The sequence below is a fragment of the Bubalus kerabau genome, chromosome 15 (genome assembly GCF_029407905.1).
Source record: "Bubalus kerabau isolate K-KA32 ecotype Philippines breed swamp buffalo chromosome 15, PCC_UOA_SB_1v2, whole genome shotgun sequence".
In the NCBI taxonomy this organism is placed as follows: Eukaryota; Metazoa; Chordata; class Mammalia; order Artiodactyla; family Bovidae; genus Bubalus; species Bubalus kerabau.
In genome coordinates this window covers 82,429,510-82,449,614 of record NC_073638.1, presented here as the reverse complement: position 1 = coordinate 82,449,614, position 20,105 = coordinate 82,429,510, and the positions used below count along the sequence as shown (strand labels likewise).

The window sequence follows — 20,105 nt, the reverse complement described above, 5'->3', positions numbered from 1 at the left end:
CTTTGAAATGAAGAACATGGCAGAGTCCTCTGCAATTGCCTGGCTTTTCTAATGCAGGAGCGACTAACACTTCCACTTGTAATGCATGAATCACAAATGTGAAATCAAAAGTAATTCTCAGTCTCTTTATTGTGCAAAACCATCAACTGGGTGTGGGGAGGATGCAGGAGGGTTAAATGAGCCATCGTCCAGGGCCCACCACACAAAGGAAGTCTCCAACTTCTATTCCCCTTCTTCCCAATCTTCATAAAATACGTAGATTATTCAGTAATCTTCAAAGAGAAAAGTCTGTGGTTGAAGGTTTTTCCTTGGGACTGGTCACAGGCTTACACGTTTTAAAGTACAGGCCAGACTAAGCCAGAAGGGCCTAAAGGAGTAAGATTCCTTGAGGGGAAAATCTCAGCACTAACTCTGCACCTTGGCCTGTTTGTTGGGGTTTAATCTAGGTTAAGTAGGCTGCGTGGCGCCACCGTGAGGAATAATGAGACCAGAGCCTGATGGAGACGTCGGGCAGCACACGGTGATTGACGCGCTGGCCCCGCTTGGACGGCAAGCCTTCTCCCTCCACCAGACAAGATCTTTCCCTCCCTCCAGTGAAACGGGGCCGCAACAGTGGGGGCCTTCCGAGAGGGTGCCTGTCATTGCCCTGGATGCCTCTTAAAAGTCAGAAGCGATACCCTCCCCATCTAGGCATAGCCAAACAGGGGAAACATAAATAAAAGGCCCGGGCCTCAGGCAAGGCTTGTGGTTACACAAGGGCAGGGCCCCTGAGGTGCCTGGGACTGACAGGAGAGGAAGCACTGGAGCAGGGGTCCTATTTGTCCTTCTTGCTCTCCTCATCTGGCACGGCAGCAGGCACCGCGGCCACAGGCTGCTCCTCGGGGATCTTATCTCCAGCCTTTGACAGCTTCTTGGCCCGCTGATAGAGCTCATTCAGGTTGAACTCTCGGATCACATTCTCCTGTGAAAAGGGACGCACGCATTAGGTTCAAGTTGGAAGGGAGAGTGGTGTCTGGGAAGAAGTACAGTTGACCGTTGAACAGGGGTGTGGTTGGGGCACCGACCCTTTTGCAGTCAAAAATCCACCTATAACTATAGTCAGCCTTCCGCAACCACAGTCCAGCTCCAGCCGACCACGCAGGTTGCACAGCACTGTAGTTTTTACTATTGAACAACATCCACACGAGCAGACCGACACAGTTCTGACTTGTTTGTGCAAAGGCCAATTGTATTTACACAGTCTAGGAAGGAGGAAGCAAAGGACAGGAATCTAACCCAGATCTCTTTTTTGGGGGTACCTGAAAAAGTCAATTAATATTCACCTATTATGTGCCAGTCACTGTGCCAAGAATTATAGCTACATTATTTAATGTAATCTGCAAAACAAAACCTGTAAGCAAATGTTACCCTCTCCAATTTACTGCCAAGGAAACAGACTGTAAGAGCCACCGAGACTGAGTCTTAACTAATAACCGTTCCTTACTGCTATAATGTCTGGCACGTGGTAGAATAATTTGCTGAGTGAATCCATGATTGAGACCTAATAAACAGTCCACACTCTCAAAGCTGGTGGGCAAGTAGCAGAACTAGGAATCAAACCCAGGGTGGGCTCCAAACTGATCTCCTGTTCTACACCCTCCTGCGAACCACCTGCCCGCTCACATACCTCCGAGAACGTCCAAGAGACAGCCCGGCCCTTCTTGTCGATCTGCGGCCGCCGCATGACCTCCTTCCCACCTTGGAACAGGATCAGGGTAGGCAGCTGCTTGGTGAGGGGTGACGTGCTCACTTTGTACCTGCAGGATCCAGAAGGTTCTCTGTAAGTGCACTGCGTGTATCGCCCCAGGGGACACCCTGCCCAGGCCCTCACATACCGTGTACTAACGTCAGTGTAGCGTCCAACGTCCACCTTCCCAAAATTCAGCCCCGTACAGTTGTACCTGGGAGGAATGTATTGTTTCACAAGATGAGAGAGAAGGAATCAATGAAACAGAGGCACAGATACCTGAGGGTGGGACGGGAGTGCCTTTGGTTGCAGTGTGCAAAAACCAAGGCCAAACCAACGAGAGGAAAGGGACAATTTCTACCGCCCCTCCCTCTGTCCCACTCACTTGAGCGAGAGGTCAGCATAGATAGGGGCAAATGACTGGCAGTCACTAGACCAGTTGGCGAAGAACTCCACGATCCAAGTTACCCTCTTGTCCCGCTCCAGCTCCTCCTGCCACACACAGGGAGGAAACGGTGAACTGAATTACACAGGCTCCTGGAAGATTCAGACTTTAGCACCTAATGTCTCATCTCGGCTTCCCCATACCTCTGTAGACCCCACAATGAACCACGGTGCCCTTGATTCTCCTCTGGAGCCCACAATGAACCAGTGCCCTTGACTTCCATTCTGAAGCACGGCTGTTCCTCTGAGTAGTGAGCGCAATGACAAAATCACCCCCAAGGCACCCAAGGAACAGGGAAGAAGAGTACTCACATCAATGGTTTTGTCACTGAAGTACTTGATGTACTCAGGGCCCATATACAGGGGGGGTTTGCATGTCATCAGGAACACTAAACACAGAAAAAGGGTGTCACAGGTGTTAGCTGCAAAGTGGCACTCGCCATCTACCTCTGTAAGGATTAAGTCACGTGCGCCCGCAGCTGCCGACCTTCAACACCCTCTGAAGGAGCTCAGGGTGCAGAGCAGAATCAAGGCACCCTGTGCTCAGGGAAAAACTGGCAGGACAGGTCTTCTGATAGTTAAATATTCTCAGGAGCCGATTTTATGAGCTCAATTCGTGTATCTCCTCACATCTAGAAAAGCACCAAGATCCTTTATGGTGACACTGGTTTCTCGTGACCGGCAGAAAGCTTCATGAGACTAGCACACACTTTCTATAAAAACATACGCTGACTGCATGTACTCCCCCCTTCGCCAAAATCAAATACACACTGTCCTTTCCTCCCACCTCTCTGAACCAGTTCCTCAGAGCTAACTGAGGTGCTGTCTCCCGGCCTGCAGGCCTCGTTTTCCCCAATTAAAACTTACCTTGCAGCTCTCATGTTGTGCATGTTAAGTCAGCACAGAAAACATATAAGGCCTTGAGTAGGGGATTTACTTTCAAACCAACCCCAAGATTCCAAGTACCAAAGAGTGCATTTTGTAGACATACACAGACACATTCCCTTCCTCTTAAAATACAATCTCTGTAGGTTCTCACCATCTGAGCCTCACAGTTAATTGGTTGTAAGCTATGGAAGACAGGTATGGAGAAACTGGTTTGGTGCTCGAATTTGGTTCCCATAACCAAGTCTTACAGTCTCCTTACCTATGCAGAGTGTGATGTAAAGCAGGCCCATACGGATATCCAGGCGGAAGAAAAGAATCGCATTGGCCACCTTACTGAACATGAAGATGTTGCCTACATGCTGTTCCACGGTGACTGAAACACAAAGATGTCAGAGGTCAGGCTGGGCTGCGTGCTCCCATGTTCTATTATTTGTCCCTCTCCTCGGAATACTTTGAAACGGGAGAGGGGGGAGAGGATAAAAGTCTAAGGTCAAATTCAGCCTTGGCAGAGAATGAGGGACAAGTTCACCAAGTTATGCCCCTCTCATAACATGAGGGGAAGACTCCGGAGGTCGTCGGTCTGAACCGCGGGAAACCACACTTACTGGACCTGCGGTTCTTCATCATCACGATGGCGCTGAGAAACATCAGGATCTCCACTTCTCTCTGGAACAGAATCAGAGCGTCAGGAATGGCATGAACGGAAACGATTTGGGTGACCAAGGGAGCCAAATATGTGATACAAACCAACAGAGAAAAAATGAACAAAGATCCTAACTGGGAATGCTAACAGTAGAGAAATAACAGGAGTCAGCTAAGGAGCGGTGTTGGCTTCCCAGGTGGCGCTAGTGGTAAAGAACTTACCTGCCAATGCAGGAGACACAAGAGGGGCGGGTTTAATCCTGGGTTGGGACAATCCCCTGGAGAAGGGCATGGCAACTCCGGTATTCTTGCCTGGAGAATGCCATGAACAGAGGAGCCTAGAGGGCTACAGTGCACGGGGTCACAAAGAGTCAGACACGACTGAAGTGACTTAGCACACACAAGGGGTAGTGGGGAAAACACCAGTCAGAAGATCCAGGCTCCAATTCTACCGCTACCACAAACTGCCTGTTGCCTTTCAGCAAAGCACTTAACCTGGGAGCACGGGCTTCCCTAACTGAGGATTAAAGAAGATAAGAAGTCTGAAACAGTTACATCAAGTATATGGTGTAAAACTATAAGATACTACAATCAACTCAGCATGACTCTGGTACAATAAAACTTTCCCAGGTAAACTTTCTCAATCATTCCCATCAGTACAACAGATGGTTATTCCATTTGTTTGGTTTTAAGATAAAACATTCCTCTCCACCTAATATTCATAATGATAATCCATGCACCTTGAATATAACCTGAGAGCTGAAGGAGGCCTTTCAAACCTCTCAAAGGGACTTTTCAGTACCACTAGTTTACTGTTCGTTCTCACCTTCTAGAAGGTAAGTTGGATGTGAGTTAAGTGAGACAGACAATAAAAATGACAAAGACACAAACTTCAAAGAGTAAAGACTGCAGTGAAGAGTAATAAGGACTTTGTGAGAGATTGCACACGGGGAGGGCCTTCTGTAGATTGGAGGGTTTGAGGCGTTCCATACCTTTCTGTTAGTCATACAGGATCCAAATCATTATTTCAGACAGAACCAATTAACTGTGATTTACGGCTGGCAATCAGGGACCTAGGTTTTTAGCCTCCATCTCCAACAAAAAGCAACTGACTGGATTTAGAAATGGACATTGAATGTGTGGGGCGGGAGGTGTAGGTAGGAAATATGACAGACCTTACTAAATATTCCACCTGAGTAGAAATTAGGAAGAGTTTTCAAGAATGAAACTGGCTTTAAAAGTGGCTTTTATAATTATGCAAAGATTTAAAAGAGAATTATGCCCAATCAGGAGACCAAAGACAGGACTAAAAGGAATATACTCTAAAGACAGAATGGGTCTGTGGTAAAGACCAGCCATGTATACTCCAAACCTTCCTTCCTTCTTCTCCTGGACATACTGCATCTAGGGAGAACTGTGTGACCAGCACTCCTAAACACACTGTGAGCAGAAGTGACGCGCCACTTCTGTGCCCAGGCAGTTAAGAAAGGGGATGCACATCCTTGCAGGACAGCTTTCTTTCTCCACCTGCTGGCATGGTGCTGGGATGATCTTAAGGCCATCAGTAGGAGACAGGACGAGACTGGGTTCCAGAACAACTGCATAAACAAGAGCTCCCTTGGTTGTTTGCTTTTTTATTCAGCGTTTCAAACTTTTTTTTAAAGCTAATTTTATCTTTACTTGTTTTTGGCTGTGCTGGGCCTTTGTTGCTAGGCAGGCTTTTCCCTCATGGGGGTGAGCAGGCTTCTCACTGGGGTGGCCCCCTCATTGCGGAGCACGGGTTCTAGGGCACGTGGGCTTCAGTAAAGCAGTGCGGCTCCCGGGCTCCAGAGCACAGGCTCAGTAGCTGCGCGCCAGCTGAGCTGCACCACACCAAGTGGAATCCTTCCTGGCTGGGCATCAAACCTGTGTCTCTTGCATTGACAGGTGGATTCCTTACCACTGAGTAACCAGCGTAGCCCTGTTTCAAACTTTTTATTAAGGAAATTCTCAAACACACACCAAATCAGAGAGGATACTAAAGGGTGGCAGAACACGCCACTCCCAAGTACGCCATTTTGGCATAAGGATTATTTTGAGTCTAAAGGCAACTGATGAGAAGTAAAATAAAGAAAAGCTCCATGCCCTTCCCTTACGTGTCTAAGAGTAGGACAAAAATTTACCTTCTTAACCAAGGACAAAACTAATCAGGGGAGATAACTTTAGATGCTATCAGCCTGGAGATAGCGCCAGAGGGATCTACCGCAGCAAACTCGCCTGTATCTACCACCAGTTTACCTTTCCAACCTTCAGCTCCTGCAAACCTAAACTCCTTCCTTCTTCATCCTGTCATTTCTCCACAAATCTATTGTTCTTTGTTGAAGATGCCATATAAGCTGGAATTCTAAGCCTCTTTGTTACTGATTTTTCCCTGGGTATCTCCCTTGTACACAAGTTACACATGTTAATAAATGTGTTTGTATTTTACTTGACTTCAATCTGTCTTTTATTACAGTAGTCTCAGGCAAGACCTCAGAAGGGCAAAGGGAAAATTATCTTCCGCCTCCTACAATACCTTAGTAAACCCCTAATACTCAGTTTCAATAGTAGTATTTTGCCAATATGGCAAAATATTTCATCTACGCTACCCATTTCTTTTGCTGGAGAAACTTAAAAGCAAATTTCAACTGTATCATTTCGACTATAAAGATTTCAGTACATATTGCTTACAGATAAGAACTTCTTTCTTAAACAAAAATACCATTATCATATCTAACAAAATTAATACCACTTCCTTGTTGTTATCTAATACTTGGCCCTTATTCAAATTCAAAGGTTGTGGGTGTATGTGCTTACTCACTCAGTCCTGTCTGACTCTTTGCAGCCCCATGTACTGAAGCCTGCCAGGCTCCTCTGTCCATGAGATTTCCCAGGCAAGAATACTGGAGTGGGTTGCCATTTCCTTCTGCAGAGGATCTTCCCAACCCAGGGATCGAACCCAAGTCTCTGCACTGGCAAGTAGATTCTTCACTGCTGAGCCACCAGGAAAGTCACATCCTTGCTAACACTACATACCTTAATACTGTAACTTCCAAATCACCAGGGTAAAGGAGTAAAACACAGATTTTCCAGGAAGACAAACAGTTATGAATACTATATAGTTAAAAAAAAAAAAAAAAAACAGAGTAAAAAGAAAACATAACACCTTCCAGTATTTTGCATATAATTAGGGAAGAGTATTCAGAGAAATTAATTGCATAAAAAGTCCCTTTTATAAAAATCTTTATTTCCATCCACTTATATGTTTGAGTCTTATTTTGGTTAAAGTGCAATAGATAAAAAATAGATCTTTTGAAGAAGATGGCTACATCTGAGCTAATTAATAACACTGGGAAAGGATAGAGTATGAAAAAGTGTGAAGAATAAAAAGTAAGGAAGCAGGTTCTGTTAAAGATCAAGACTCATTTGGGCCTTTGGGGAAAAAAGACAAAAACTCAGGTGACTGTCTTTCCTCAGTACATGTATGTGGCTATTCAGCAGAGGGCAGAGAGCTTCAACTTATTTTACACTTTTTTTTTTTCCCTTAAAACATGCAGAATCTTAGTTCCCTGGCCAGCGATGGAACCCAGGCCCCCTGCAAGTGAAGTACAGAGTCTTAACCCCTGGACCACCAGGGAAGCCCCTCAAGTTATTTTTCTGAGTGGTCCCTCCATTCCAGTTCAGGGAGGACTGCAAGAGGCTTGAGACAGATTTCTGTACTTTTTTTTTTTTTTTTTACAATTCCATTTCCATAGGCCTAACAATTTTATTTATTTTCACATCCGCAGCATGCGGCACAGAGCCCAGCGCACCGTCCGCCCTGTGAGACTGTTAACTTAATTTTAATAAATGGCTGTGTGCTGTTACCATGGCTGAAGCCTGGCTGCAAATCCTCGTCGCTCACTAGTTGTGTGACCTTGGACGAGTCTCCTAACCACGCCAAGATCCGTTTCTTCATCAATGAAACGAGAATACCAGAAATACTACTTGCCTTGTCCAACTCACCGGTTCCTCAACGGGCGTTACTAACGAGCAACACTGGAAGAGAGTGCGAGTGCCCAGTTTGGGGAGGACTGGTCGAGCATGCACTGGGCGGTGGGAAGGAGCCTGGACTCAAAAGGCAGAAGGCTTAGACTGCTGGGCGAGCTAACCGGCTGCTTTCCCACCCTAAACAAGGGGGGTTTAGGCTCGATAACAATCCACGCCCTACACTCTTAGTCGTCTGTCAAGTCCGCTAAGAGGCTCGGAACCTGAGGCGTTCTCAAAACGGCCAGCCTCGGGGCTCCCGGCTGCGACCACCAGGGCGGGGACAGGCAAGGTCGTGGGGTCCCGAGGAGGGGGTCGCTCACCCAGTCAAAGTCACACGGGTTGCCGTCTTCGCGTTGCGTGGGGAGACTTTCGCAGACAGGGGGCAGCTTCCTCACGAGTAGGAAGGCAGCAGAGAGCAGGGCTGACAAAAAGTAGTAAGGTCGGGCCAGCCATCGTGAAAGTCGCGGGACCGAATACACGAGAGCAATTAAAGGCGCTAGGACCGCCATCTTTCCGGCCCCCTGAGGCGCCGGCCGCTCTCTTCGGCTTCCGTAGGTCTGGTCCCGCCTCTCTCACCATTGAAGGTTTCCATTGGGCCAAGTGTCAGATGCCCCGCCTCTAGACCCGGAACTAGATCTCTGATTGGCCCCTACGTCAGGTAAGGAAGGTGAGAAAGGGACTAATAGGCTAACCTAACTGTCGCTTTTTCTACCTAAGTCATTTCATTGGTTAAGCGATTGCTGCGTTCGGAGGCCTCGGAAAATTTAATAAAGTTAAGGTGTATTTCCGGAACGTTCTCAGAAGGCGACGGAAGTCGTTGCCGGAAGAAGGTAGGCAGGGCCAGACGCAGTCCAATGGTAAACGGCTCCTGGAGGAAAAGGGCGGTACCCCGTGAAAAGATTAACCAATGAGAATCATTAACGCCAGACACTGGGACGGCGCCGGGGCGGAGGGGATGATGGAGAATTTCACGGCGCTGTTCGGGGCCCAGGCTGACCCGCCACCTCCCCCAGCGGCACTCGGCTTCGGACCCGGGAAGCCGCCCCCTCCGCCGCCGCCGCCTCCGGGCGGGGGGCCGGGTCCGGCCCCGCCCCCGACCGCCGCCTCGGCCCCTCCCGGGAGCGACAAGTCGGCGGCAGGCTGCGGCCCTTTCTACCTAATGAGGGAGCTGCCAGGTGAGTCCGAGGCGCGGCCGAAGCCGGCCAATCTGATCGCCGCGAGGTGGGGCTGGGCGTGGCTCCTAGACGCCAAGGGAGGTGAGGGGTGGCCCGGGCGGCGCGTTCGGAGATTTCGGAACTCCGTGTCGGAAAGGACTGCGAATTCACGGCCAAAGGCACCACAGGAATTCTCGGGATGGACTGGGAATGAGAAGAATGGGGCTCTGTGGCCACCTTTCACGCTCCGCCCTGCCTCTGACCCTGACGGTGGTTTTATGACTCCCTAAAAAGTACTCTCTGGTGGTTCAGACGGTAAAGAATTCGCCTGCAATGCGGGAGACCGGGGTTTGAGCCCTCAGGCGGGAAGGTCCCCTGGAGAAGGGAAAGGCTACCCACTCCAGTATCCCTGCTTGGAAAATTCCATGGACGGAAGAGCCTGGCGGGCTACAGTCGATGGGGTCCCAGAGAGTTGGACACGACTGAGCGGCTAACTCTGAAAAAGCACCCAGGCTTCGAGTTTGGAATTTGAGAGTCCTGATTTAACATCCTTGCAGACCTAGTTCCACATCTGCTTCCGACTTCCTGTTGGTTTGTTGCCTTCCTTTTTTCTCTGGGCCTGGGAACAAGTAAATAGAATTGGACCAGATTCTTTCATTCAAAAAATTATTTCGGTGAGCACCTATTCTGTGTACCAAGGGGTATTGTACACTGAAGATACAGCTGTGAACAAAGGCTGACAATGTCCTTGCCTGTTTGGGAGTTTACGTGCCCATGGAGGAGGCAAAAGATACAGGGTGAAATCACATAGCAGTTATGGCTGTAGGAAAAAAAAAATGTGATAAAGATTTAAGGGAGCGGAACTGAGAAGGCAATGGCACCCCACACCAGTACTCTTGCCTGGAAAATCCCATGGACGGAGGAGCCTGGAAGGCTGCAGTCCATGGGGTCTCTGAGGGTCAGACACGACTGAGCGACTTCACTTTGATTTTTCACTTTCATGCATTGGAGAAGGAAATGGCAATCCACTCCAGTGTTCTTGCCTGGAGAATCCCAGGGACGGGGGAGCCTGGGTGGGCTGCGGTCTATGGGGTCGCACAAAGTCAGACAGGACTGAAGTGACTTAGCAGCAGCAGCAGCAGCTGCTTTAACTAGAGTGATCAGAGAAGCTCTCTCTGAGTAGGTTACTTTAGAGTTAAAATGTAAGCGCAGAGAAAGAGCTAGCCATTCATGAGTGGGAGAAGGGATAACTGGATACAAAAAAAAAATTTGAAATCAACAGCCCCAATGTGAGAAAAATCTTGTAATGTTGGAGGAACAGAAGACCAGCTGGACTCCAGTAAAGTGAACAGAGGAGTGATAGGAGATAAAGTGAGAGTAGTAGGCAGAGGCCTGTATTACACATTTAGATTTTAACATAGTATTGACCAGAAACATGTCAATACATTTTTTAGAGAGTGAAACCATTAACATCACTGTGGGAAGTTGTTAACACTTAGAATTGATCAAGGATTCATTATACAACTTATCATTGACATTATCATTCGCATTTTGCTCTGTTAGGTTTGTATTCCAGCCTTGTGCACCTTATAAACACAAGTTTATTTTCAAAAAATTTTAAAAAGTGACACATCATTAAATTTTGAGTGAAGAAAATTTTTTCAGTGAATTTTATGCAGGTACTTTCTCTTATTGTCCAAGCAACATATTTACTAGTGTCTCAGAAGATGATAGTTGTTCCGAATATAGTTCTGATTCAGACGATGTGACTGTTAGACCAACAAAGAGACAAAAAACCTTAGTGATTGTTTTCTGATATGGAAAGTGCAAATGAAACTCATGGTGCTGGAGAAGACTTTACAGGTGTGTCAGCTGTAATTATTGAATGTAATAATGCAAAGGACTTCCCTGGTGGCTCAGACGGTAAAGCGTCTGTCTACAATGCGGGAGACCTGGGTTCAGTCTCTGGGTTGGGAAGATCCCCTGGAGAAGGAAATGGCAATCCACTCCAGTACTATTGCTTGGAAAATCCCATGGTCAGAGGAGCCTGGTAAGCTACAGTCCATGGGGTCGCAAAGTGGTGGTGAAATAGCTGAATTAATTATCGCTTTAGTTTCTGCAAAAATCCCCCTTTCAATAATGTTACTGCTTAGTGGTCCAGGAAAGAGATGGTTTGGACTAAGCGATAGCAATGGAGGAAAGAAGTAAATGGATGCAGGATAAATGTTAGAGGTAGAACTGACAGGAATGAAGGATTGAATATAGAAGTGGAGGAGAGAGGAGGAGGATTTCGAATTTTTGACCTGAATAACAGGGTTGATGGTAGTGCTGAGGTCAGGAAAGAACAAGTTTGAGGAGGTGGAAATCAAGTCATTTTAGACATGTTAGTCTTGGGGACGTCTTTCAGTTCATCCCACGTCCATAGCTTTGACTGTACGGACCTTTATCAGCAAAATGATGTCTCTGCTTTTTTAAAATGCTGTCTAGGTTTATCATAGCTTTCCATTCAAGAAGTAAAAATCTTTTAATTTCATGGCTGCAGTCACTATCTGCAGTGATTTTGGAGCCCAAGAAAATAAAGTCTGTCACTGCCTCCAGTTTTTCGCCTTCTATTTGCCATGAAGTGATGGGACCTGATGCCATGATCTTAGTTTTTTCAATGTTGAGTTTTAAGCCAACTTTTTCCACTCTCTTTCACCCTCATCAAGAGGCTCTGTAGTTCCTCTTCACTTTCTGCCATTAGAGTGGTGTCATCTATCTGAGGTTGTTGCTCTTTATCCCAGCAGTCTTGATTCCAGCTAGTGATGTTTCAGTAAGATGTTTATACGTTCAACCACGAATGTAAGTCGAAGGAATTTGAGCTTTTTCCTGAGGGAATGGGAAACCATTAAGATTTTTGAACTGAGTACAGCTTCTAAAGGTATCTGGAGAATAAAGGAACCATGAGTGAGGTGGGGAAGATTTGCAGTTTAAAAAAAAAAATCGAGGGAATCCCCTGACAGTCCGGTGGTCAGAGTGCCGTGCTTCTGCAAGGGGTTTGCTCCACGGTCAGGGAGCTACAATCCCATAAGCCTCCTGGTGCAGCCAAAAAAAAAAAAACAATCTGCAATGAATTAAGAGAATGTTGGAAATGGAAGATTAGTTTTCAGGAGTGGAATCAGGACTGAGGAGAGAGATTTATAAATCATCTTCATAGAACTGATGGGCAAAACAGAATATCGGATGGACTCTTTTAGGTTAAAGAATTTAGAAAAAGCACAGAGTGGGGAAACGGAAGGAGGCGGTGCTGATATGAGAAGCACCGGGCCCCTGAGCCTCCTGCCATTACGCGGCCCATTCTTCAGCGACAGCTGGCGCAGAAGACAGCACAACAGAATAGGGTAAGGCCTGTCAACAGGGAGGAAAAATACCATGTTCATTTAATGTTTATTGAGCACCAGTGACACATGAATGAACAAGGCATTTTTCTCAGCCCTCAGTGGGCTGATAGCTCAGAAGCTGAGTTTTCTCAAGTGAATGATTATAAACAAGTCACTTTTGTCATTTGTACCCCGAGTGTTCATCATAACTAGACTATGAAATTGTAGGGTAGATATTTCTACTCTCACCACTGGACCCTAGTTAAATTACTAAGAGGAGAGTGAAAAAGCTGGCTTGAAATGCAACATTCAAAAAAACGAAGATTGTGGTATCCAGTCCATCACTTCATGGCCAATAGAAGGGGAAAAAGTGGAAGCAGTGACAAATTTTATTTTCCTGAGCTCCAAAATCACTGCAGATGGTGACTGCAGCCATGAAATTAAAAGGCGCTAGCTTCTTGGAAGGACAGCTATGGCAAACCTAGGCAACGTACCCAAAAGCAGAGACACCACTTGCCGACAAAGGTCTGTCTAGTCTAGTCAAAGCTACGGTTTTTCCAGTACTCATGTATGGATGTGAGTTGGACGTAAAGAAGGCTGAGCACCAAAGAGTTGTGGTGTTGGAGAAGATTCTTGGGAGTCCCTTGGGCTGCAAGGAGATCAAACCAGTCAATCCTAAAGGAGATCAACCCTGAATATTCATTGGAAGGAGTGACGCGAAAGCTGAAGCTCCAATACTTTGGCCACCTGATGGAAAGAGCCAACTCATTGGAAAAGACCCTGATGCTGGGAAAGATTGAAGGGACAAGAGAAGAGGGCGGCAGAGGGTGAGATAGTTGGACAGCATCGCTGACTCGATGGACATGAGTCTGAGCAAACTCCAGGAGACATGAAGCACGGGGGAAGTCTGGCGTGCTGTGGTCCACAGGGTCTCAAAGAGTTGGACACGACTTAGTGACTGAACAGCAACAACAGCAATTCTTTGAGAAAAGTCAGCCATGAGATGTTTATACTGATGATGCCTTCCACTTACAGACTTTATACTTTTCAATATGTTTTCATTTGAACCTTGAAAAAACATTAAGTTTTTTTTTTAAACATTAAGTTTAACATTATGATAGCTTCCATAGATAAGCAGAAACAGGCATATAAAGGATTACAATTTTAGTTGCCCAACTTCTAATCAGACATTTCTTTCTTCTAGGCAGAGCTATCATATCTGGTATTATAGGAAGAATAAAGATGGTGGTAACAAAAGTTACCAGCAGTAGCTAGAAAAATCTGTTTTTCTCTGTAAAGGTGACTGGAGTTTCTTGCTAGTTTAAAAAAAGAAAGGAAGCAAGACACTCACCACTGGGTAATGCTATGCTACGCTATGCTAAGTCACTTCAGTTGTGTCCGACTCTGTGCGACCCCATAGACGGCAGCCCACCAGGCTCCCCCATCCCTGGGATTCTCCAGGCAAGAACACTGGAGTGGGTTGCCATTTCCTTCTCCAATGCATAAAAGTGAAAAGTGAAAGTGAAATCGCTCAGTCCTGTCCGACTCTTCGAGACCCCATGGATTGCAGCCCACCAGGCTCCTCCGTCCATGGGATTTTCCAAGCAAGAGCACTGTAATAGTTGGCCTTAAGCATGGTTGTAGCTGAGCTGTGAGGTTATATTATTCTAGTCACAGCCAGAAGTATTAACTTCTCATTAGCATATTGATGAAACACAGAGCAATGTTTAGCACAGACTATAAGCACTGTATGTTATTACTCTGGTTAGACTGTCTCCTTGATTGGGTTAAAGTGGTTTCCACCACTGCTCTATTTGGATTTTTGCTTATTTTTTCTCCTCATTCCAACCTACCATTCTATAGTGTAGTATTTTTAGTGTTTGTTATGTGTTATTATTTACTCTTGCTATTTCTTACTCAAAAATAACTTTTCTTTATTGGTAATTCTAACTTAAAGATTCCTTATTTAGGTTAAAATATAGTCTTTCACTTTCCCTTCTAGGTCAGTGAATTAAAAAAAAAAAATCTTTATTTTTGGAAAAGACCCTGATGCTGGGAAAGATTGAGGGCAGGAGGAGAAAAGGGCTACAGAGGATGAGATGGTTGGATGGCGTCACCAACTGAGTGGACATCAATTTGAGCAAACTCTGGGAGATAGTGAAGGACAGGGGTCGCAGAGTCAGACGTGACTGAGCGGCTACACAACAGCTCTTGGAACTGATTCTTCTCCTTTCTCTTCTCCCTGTATCCTCCAGGCAGCACGGAGCTGACAGGCAGCACTAACCTGATCACACACTACAACCTGGAGCATGCCTATAATAAATTCTGTGGGAAGAAAGTGAAGGAGAAACTGAGTAACTTCCTGCCCGACCTACCCGGGATGATTGATCTGCCTGGTTCCCATGACAACAGCAGCCTGCGCTCCCTCATTGAGAAGCCCCCTATCCTTGGGGGCTCTTTCAATCCCATCACAGGGACCATGCTGGCTGGCTTCCGCCTGCACACCGGCCCGGTGTGTGCCCTCCTGGGGAGGAAGGGGGCAGGGGGGAGGCCTGGTATGTGCCCTCCTGGGGAGGTGGGGGGCAGGGGGGAGGCCCGAAGGCTTCACGATGGAGGTCCTCCCGGCGTCTGTACCTAACAGTACTGCGCAGAGCAGGTGATGGGAGCAGAGCAGATGACGGGAAGGGGGGTTTCCGCCCTCTGGTCACTCAGCCCTTCCTTCGGCTCCTTCAGTTGCCGGAGCAGTGCCGCCTGATGCATATTCAGCCGCCTAAGAAGAAGAATAAGCAGAAGCACAAGCAGAGCCGCACCCAGGACCCCGTCCCCCCAGGTAAGAAGCGGTTGTCTTCCCAGCTGGAAAGCCAGATGCTCTGAATCTGGTTTGACCTTCCTCAGTTAAAAGCTCAGTTAAGTTCCTCATGAGCCCTGGACTCCCCACTTCTCCTTAGAGAAAAAGCTGACATAATGCAGCCCCCCGGGCAGGCGGAACTCGGGCCAGGGCTTCAGCGGAGCCTCTGAACGCGTCCTGGTCGTGAGGAGAGCAGTGCCCTGGACTAGGGGTTTTCCTCGCATCCCAGAGCTTTAGCGGTGCAGAATTTGGGGCCCGACCCGTGACGGGCACCTTGTATCCCCCCCAGAGACGCCGTCTGATTCAGATCACAAGAAGAAGAAAAAGAAAAAAGAAGAGGACCCTGAGCGGAAGAGGAAGAAGAAAGAGAAGAAGAAGAAGAAGGTGCGGTAGGAGCCCGTGGCGGCGGCCCTTGAGTCCCTGTCGGGCCCTCGATAGAGGTCCCTCCTCTTCCTCTGCCCTCCTTTCCTTCCAGAACCGACACAGCCCGGAGCACCCTGGGATGGGCAGCTCTCAGGCCAGCAGCAGCAGCAGCCTCCGCTAAGGGCCGGCGGACCCTGCCAGGAGGACTTCCCTGCTGGGCTGGAGGTGGCCCGGGTCAGCGCCGGGTGCAGGGACGGAAGCCGCTCAGCCGGAGGAGCCTACAGGGACAGGCTGGGCTCCCGGCAGCCTCCACCCGCCTTGCTTTCTCGCGGACACCTCTTCCCCTCCCAGGAAGCTTTCTGTTCACCTCTTGTGTGCAGTTTGTCTGATGTAGGACTTGGTCTGATTTGTTAGGATTTTTAATTCTCTTAAAATTGCATTTATCAAACTGGCTGAAGCGTGGCTGCCTGTCAGGAGGTAAGTGCCTTTCCGTGGGAGTCAGGGTGTAAGCCAAGGTGTGCTGAGGTCTGAGGGGGCTCGGACCTTGCGTGGGATGGTCTCCTCAGCAGGCGGGGCAGCCGCCCAAGACGGGGGAGCAGGGTCCAGAAGCGGAGTGCGCAGACGCCTTCCTGCCCCAGGCTCGTTACCGCCCTGCCTCTAAGGTTGCCAGCTAGTGCCTGGGTGACCTTCCTGCTTAAGGCCGGCTGTGTCCTAGGTCAGTTTCGTGTGGCGACTCGGTAGTCGATGGAGAAAGCACCCACGGTCAGAAGTGAATTTCAGCAAGGTTGCTTCTTGGTCAACCCTGTGGTTTTTTTTAAAAAAATAAATTTCTGGCAAGCAAAGGTAAATGATTCTCTTTGTAATAAGAACTACTTTTGATCTTTGTCACTCCTTAAGACAGTGAAATTATTTGGCTGATGTGAATGCCTATCTAAACTTCTAAGACAACAAAAAAAAAGGCAGCCTAAACTAGCGAGCTCCCAAATCTTTGACTACCTGATGCAAAGAGCCAACTCAGTGGAAAAGATGCTGATGCTAGGAAAGATTGAGGGCAAGAGAAGGGACTGGCAGAGGATGAGAGGGTTGGGTGGCGTCACTGACCCATGGATGTTACGTTGAGTGAACTTGGAGAGACAGTGGAGGACAGGGGAGCGTTGGCATGCTGCAGTTCAAGGGGCCGCAGAGTCCGATGCAACCAAGTGACTGAACAAGGTAAAATAAATCCCTTCAGTGTCTGCAGCAGGCCAGGCAAGCAGAAGCTACGAGAGCCCCAGCTGATGTCGTCTTGACCTAAGCCCAGCGTGACATGGCTGAAGTCCGCTGGGATGAGCCAGGGTTGATCCTAGAGTAGCAGATGGAAAACCACTCCTTCTGCTCATGTTACCCTAGGATTTCAGAGCGAGGGTTTACAGACTTCAGTTACAGACAGGAAAATAAAGGGTTCTGGCTGGCTTTTTGAGATGAGTGTCTAAGGGTGCCTTATTTAAATGAGGACACAGCCTTCTGCTTTCCACAGAAGAGACGGCCCGCGTGTCCCTGTGGTCTGCCTTTCACACGTGATCATCCACTGGCTCGCCTCTGGCTGCCTCCAAAAGGAGCTTTACCATCCAGAGAAAATTCTGTTAAGGGATTGTAGGCAAAAGTCAAGAGCTCTCTAAACTCTGAAATTACAAGTTTTGGTCGTTACAAGACTTTTTTTCTGAAACATCCAATTAAATCATTGAAATAAAAACAGGATCTCTTTTGTCTTAAGTGGTTCTCTTCACCACAGCCGTGCTTAAGGATGGGCCCGGACCAGAAACGCTTACAAGGTCGTCCTTGTAACTTCCCATCAGAGATCAGTCACCCTGCCTTAAGCGCACAAAACAAAGCAAGTCGGTGGGGCTGGTTAGATCAGGATTTCTTTTTATTCCTTGTTGGTTTAAAATGGCTAATCAGAATAAAAAATAAAAGGGCCTCTGTCTAGAGGCTGGGGTCGCCCCTATTTTTGAAGGTGAGAACCCAGGTGTCCCCTCTACCCAGCACCATACTGAGGTGGGCAGGGGGGACCCCCAAGGGACAGCTGGAGGGGCCTAGGCCTGCCGCTCCTTCTCTCCATCCCGTTTTTGGCATGTGATGAGAAATATTGCTTTTTGGATTCTTCTTTCCCGGCCTTGGGTTTAAAAATAACGTTAACCACGTGAACGGGGGAGGAGGGCTTTGAGGGGCCCGCTAAAGCAGCCCACTCTGCTCCCTCTCCCCCAAGAAGGGGGGGCTACCCCAGTATTGTTGCTGGAGCTCCGCCAAGCCCTTCTGACCACCCCACGACCACCAAAGGGCTGAGGCGCCCTCCTCCTCTGACAGACCCTGCCCTGCCTCTCCTCTCCCTGGGTGTCTCTCCTGAGCACCAGCACGGGGTGCTGTGTCCTTGGACGGGAGCTGGGACCAAGAGCGGGAGCCGTGGGGAAGAGGAAGACCTCAGGACGTCTCCCCTCTTCCAGCTGGTCTGAGGAACAGGAAGAGTAAGGGGCCCCACACACACCTCCCTCCCTCATCTGCCCATCCCAGGATAGATATATAATTTCTTTGATATTTATAATATATATATATATATATATGTACACACACACCTGGTAACGCAGAAGAGGAAAAAAATAGAATCCGTAACAATAATAAAAAAAATTATTTCTGGTTTAAAAATGATCTGGTTCCCTCCAGGGCGAGCAATTGCACAAATGTCCACTGAGTCTGGTCCAGGGGGTGGGGGAGGGGGGGTCTAGAAAGGTGAAGGGGGGTCGCCACCCCAGTCTCGGGGCCCCCACGCTCCGACCCCCCCAGCCCCCCGCATCTTATGAAACGCCCCTCTTCCTCTCGGAATCGGCGGTTCACACATGTCCGTGCCGGGGAGGGGCCCTTTGGTGCAGGTGCAGAGGCGGGGGCCGGGCTCACACCGAGATCTCGTAGGTGGTGCCCCCCACCCCCGACACCTTCTTGACGCCTCCCCTCGTGGGGCTGCTGAGAGGCGGCTGGCCGGGGCCGGGGGTGGCTGAGCCTATGCTCTTGGGCTGTCCGTTGGATTTGCTGTAGGCGGTCTTGAGCTGTACTTCATCTCTGAGAAGGAAAGGAGAGCGGGGTCAGCGTAGAACACGACACAGCAAAGGGATGCACTTTGAAACAGGTTGAGAGAAAATGCCATGCTCTCTATATGCCTCGCTGACCCAAACACCCCCTTTGATTTTATTGCCCCGTTGACAAGCTCTCCCCTAATTATTCCTCCTCCCCAGGAGCAGCCACACTGCTCACTTCCTCTCCGGCAAACAAACTGCTTTTTAGGGAGACGAAACTTAAGGGAAACGTCCTCTCCTCAGCCTTTCGAGAGGCAAGGCCCAGGGAGAAGACAAGAGGAACGGGAAGGCAGGGCTCTCCCCAGGCAGGCCGAGCCGGGTCTGTGCGCTTCGGGAACCCCGAGGCCGCCTGCAGGCAGCGTACTGGAGCCAGGCCGCGGACACTTACTTGGGCGTCAGTAATGGCTGCAGGGCCACTTCCTCCGTCTCCGGGACACCAGGGGGGGCCTTCTGGCTGCTGTAAGACACGGAGCGGCCCAGGTAGGGGGCGGGCAGGCCTGGTTCAGGGGAGGCGAGTCCCCGGCCCCTCAGCCCATCTGGCTTGCTGAACCGGGGGGCCACTGGGCGTGCCAGCGGCGTCTTGCCCAGGGGTGAGCGCTTGGAGTCGTCAGAGGAGGAGCTGGTGCGCGGCGCGTGGCCCGAGCCGGGCGTGCACTGGACGCCGGAGTCCCCCAGGCCCGGCTCCTCCTCGCGGCCGGGCGGCGGTGACTGGCGCAGCAGCTTCTCGCGTTCCTGCAGGGAGGCCACGATGTGGCGCGACAGGTTGTCGTAGCGGACGGGCGAGGGCTCACGGGGCGCCGGGCCACCGGGCGCCAGGCGGGGGTGCCGCTCGGCCTCCCGCTGCTGGGCCAGCCGGGCCGACAGGAAGGGAGATGTGTAGCCTAGAGGCGGCTCTGGCTCCGGGCCCGCCTGCACAGACTCGAAATCGGGGCTGTCGGAGGGCGTGAGCAGGCTGTCGTAAGACAGGCTCCCGTTTCGCGTCTGGTTGGCCAGGCTCTTGTAGGAGGTGGAGGTTGTGCCCTCGGAGCGGATGGACTGCAGTGGGCCCAGCTCGAAGCCCGTGCCCTGGGCAGACTTGAGGCTGGAGGAGCGCGAGCCACTGGACAGCGGGTCAAAGGGGAAGCCCTTGCCCAAGGTGGGCGATCGGAAGCTCTCGGGCTCCAGGCTTGGCTCCGAGCGGTAGCTGGGCTGGCGGCTGCTCTCTGCGATGGAGGGCGGCTCCTTCAGGCTGTCCCCGCGACTCAGCTGAGGGAGAAAGCAGAGCTGGCTCTAGCCGCCCTTCCCGCCAGACGCAAGGCCCCCGAGCCCAAGGAGTCGTCAAAATCAGTGTGTATCACGCACCAGCAACATGCTTCGAATTCACCTGCGTTCCCATGTTTAACCCCCAAGGCTCATCTCTGATTAGGAACAGCAGGGAGTAAGGCGCAGACAGGTTAAGGAGCGTCTGCGGCGGCGGAGCTGGCCTTTGAGCTCAGCTGAGGCTGTCCTCAGGGCCTCGTGGATGGGGCCACAGGGGCCCCTCTGGGGTGA

The 20,105-nt window shown here is 49.5% G+C and overlaps 3 protein-coding genes across 7 annotated transcripts in view; 1 reads left to right on the top strand and 2 right to left on the bottom strand.

Moving 5' to 3' along the window:
• Positions 1-99: 99 nt before the first annotated feature.
• TMX2 (thioredoxin related transmembrane protein 2) lies at positions 100-8,338 on the bottom strand. Its single transcript, XM_055547187.1, has 8 exons — positions 8,068-8,338; positions 3,664-3,724; positions 3,318-3,431; positions 2,483-2,559; positions 2,112-2,218; positions 1,875-1,940; positions 1,667-1,796; positions 100-961 (listed from the first exon to the last, which is right to left on the bottom strand). The coding sequence occupies exons 1-8, from the start codon at positions 8,254-8,256 to the stop codon at positions 815-817; spliced, it is 891 nt and encodes a 296-aa protein (XP_055403162.1). The 5' UTR covers positions 8,257-8,338; the 3' UTR covers positions 100-814.
• A 322-nt stretch (positions 8,339-8,660) lies between these two features.
• On the top strand, positions 8,661-16,319 carry MED19 (mediator complex subunit 19). Its single transcript, XM_055547189.1, has 5 exons — positions 8,661-8,922; positions 14,516-14,772; positions 14,994-15,090; positions 15,398-15,492; positions 15,584-16,319. Exons 1-5 carry the CDS (start codon positions 8,703-8,705, stop codon positions 15,650-15,652), a joined length of 738 nt encoding a protein of 245 aa, XP_055403164.1. The 5' UTR covers positions 8,661-8,702; the 3' UTR covers positions 15,653-16,319.
• A 1,035-nt stretch (positions 16,320-17,354) lies between these two features.
• The window catches only part of ZDHHC5 (zinc finger DHHC-type palmitoyltransferase 5), a 23,237-nt gene continuing 20,486 nt past the window's right edge, over positions 17,355-20,105 (bottom strand). For all 5 annotated transcript variants that reach the window (XM_055547179.1, XM_055547180.1, XM_055547177.1 and 2 more), the window contains exons 11-12: positions 18,964-19,820; positions 17,355-18,561 (exon numbers count right to left, since the gene is read on the bottom strand). In XM_055547179.1, coding sequence (XP_055403154.1) covers positions 18,396-18,561; positions 18,964-19,820 — 1,023 coding nt within the window. In that variant the 3' untranslated portion in view covers positions 17,355-18,395. The remainder of the gene's footprint in view (positions 18,562-18,963; positions 19,821-20,105) is intronic.